We start from the raw sequence: 1,565 nt of genomic DNA, 5'->3' as shown, positions 1-1,565 counted from the left end.
TTTAATGCCCAAACAGAAAGAAGACTGAACAACTGTTAGCTGGGTCACAGAAGCTCGTTTTGTAAAACATATTAGCTAGTTTTATCATATGGAATCCTAGTTTTTTTTAATTTAATTTAAAATAGAATTAATTAAGACAATATTAAAATAGGTTGCATAATTATTTTCTCTTCTCAGGTGCACTGATTTTTTTTCTGGCTTCCTGTTTTATTTATCAGAAATCTATATTTTACAGATTTTTACATATTTCTTATTGCAGCATATCTATTTACCTGTATAGTAGAACTAAGACTTTTTTTTTTTTTTAATCTTTAGGAATTCTCCAGATGTGATTGCAATGATTTCTCTAAATCAAACCACATTCATACTTGTTGGGTTCACCTTTGGCCCTTGGGTACAAAATGGTGTGTTTTTACTTTTTTTGCTACTTTATTCTATATCACTAACTGGAAACATGTTGATAATTGCAGCCATCTGGCTTGACAGACGTCTTCATATTCCCATGTATTTTTTCCTCACTAGCTTGGCTTTCTTGGACATTTGGTTTATATCATCCACAGTGCCCAAACTGCTCACTATCTTGGCTTCCAATAACAGGAAGATTTCTTTACCTGGATGCTTTCTACAGCTTTATTTTTATGTTTCGCTTGGAACTATAGAATTTTATCTTTTGGCGGTCATGTCAGTAGACCGATATGTGGCAATCTGTCAACCACTGAGGTATCATTCAATCATCTCTCGTAGGGTCTGTCTTTGGTTGGTGTTAGTGTCATGGATATTTGGCTTTCTTACTTTCATCTACCCCACAGTTCTACTGTTTGGTCTGTCTTTTTGTGGACCATATGAAATCAATCATTTTTTCTGTGACAGTTCAGCAGTGGTGGAGATCAGTTGCTCAGATATAAACCAGTTTGATATGGTCTTTGCCAGTTTTGCTTCAGCTGTAATTTTGGGCTCATTTATCCTTACTTTGATTTCCTACTGCAATATTCTGATCACTGTCCTAATGATACCCTCAGCCAGTGGGAAAATCAAAGCATTTTCCACTTGTACTTCTCATTTCACAGTGGTCTCATTAGTCTATGGTAGTGCAATCTTTATATATGTACGTCCAGTGGAGAGTTCATCTCCTGACCTTAATAAAATTGTAGCACTTCTTAACAGTGTTATGACACCATTACTTAATCCATTTATATACAGCCTGAGGAATAAGCAGGTCCAACACGTTTTCAGGGATTTAGAGAAAAGATTGCTTTTGAAAAAGTAAACAATTTGTGAAACTACAAATCAAAGCATTCTTTTTTTATTATGCCATCACCTAAAGTCTCTTTGATGGGCTGCCCACATTATGAAACTGAACTCCAGGTAGATGCTTCTAAATCACCAATTAATGCAAATATGTATTAATCATTAAATGCATTTTAAATACAACTAGAATAAATATCTGAACTTGTTTTGATTTTAGCCTTGCAATCTCCTGTACTGTGCTTAGACTTTGAGAGGGATAAGCAGCACTAGGAGCCAATCAGATGTTTGCTGTATTTATATGTACTGACAATGAACAT

The 1,565-nt window shown here is 34.7% G+C and overlaps 1 protein-coding gene across 1 annotated transcript; it reads left to right on the top strand.

Annotated features, from left to right (window-relative positions):
• Window positions 1-337: 337 nt before the first annotated feature.
• LOC309564297 (olfactory receptor 6E1-like) lies at window positions 338-1,267 on the top strand (the record flags this gene model as incomplete). The annotated part of the gene is made up of 1 exon (XM_082268923.1): window positions 338-1,267. One exon carries the CDS (start codon window positions 338-340, stop codon window positions 1,265-1,267), a length of 930 nt encoding a protein of 309 aa, XP_082125049.1.
• Between the last annotated feature and the right edge of the window lie 298 nt (window positions 1,268-1,565).

The sequence above is a fragment of the Pelophylax lessonae genome (genome assembly GCF_965119305.1).
Source record: "Pelophylax lessonae genome assembly, chromosome: 1".
Lineage (NCBI taxonomy): Eukaryota > Metazoa > Chordata > Amphibia > Anura > Ranidae > Pelophylax > Pelophylax lessonae.
The sequence above is the reverse complement of the archived record's forward strand: the minus strand, read 5'-3'. Positions and strand labels throughout refer to the sequence as shown.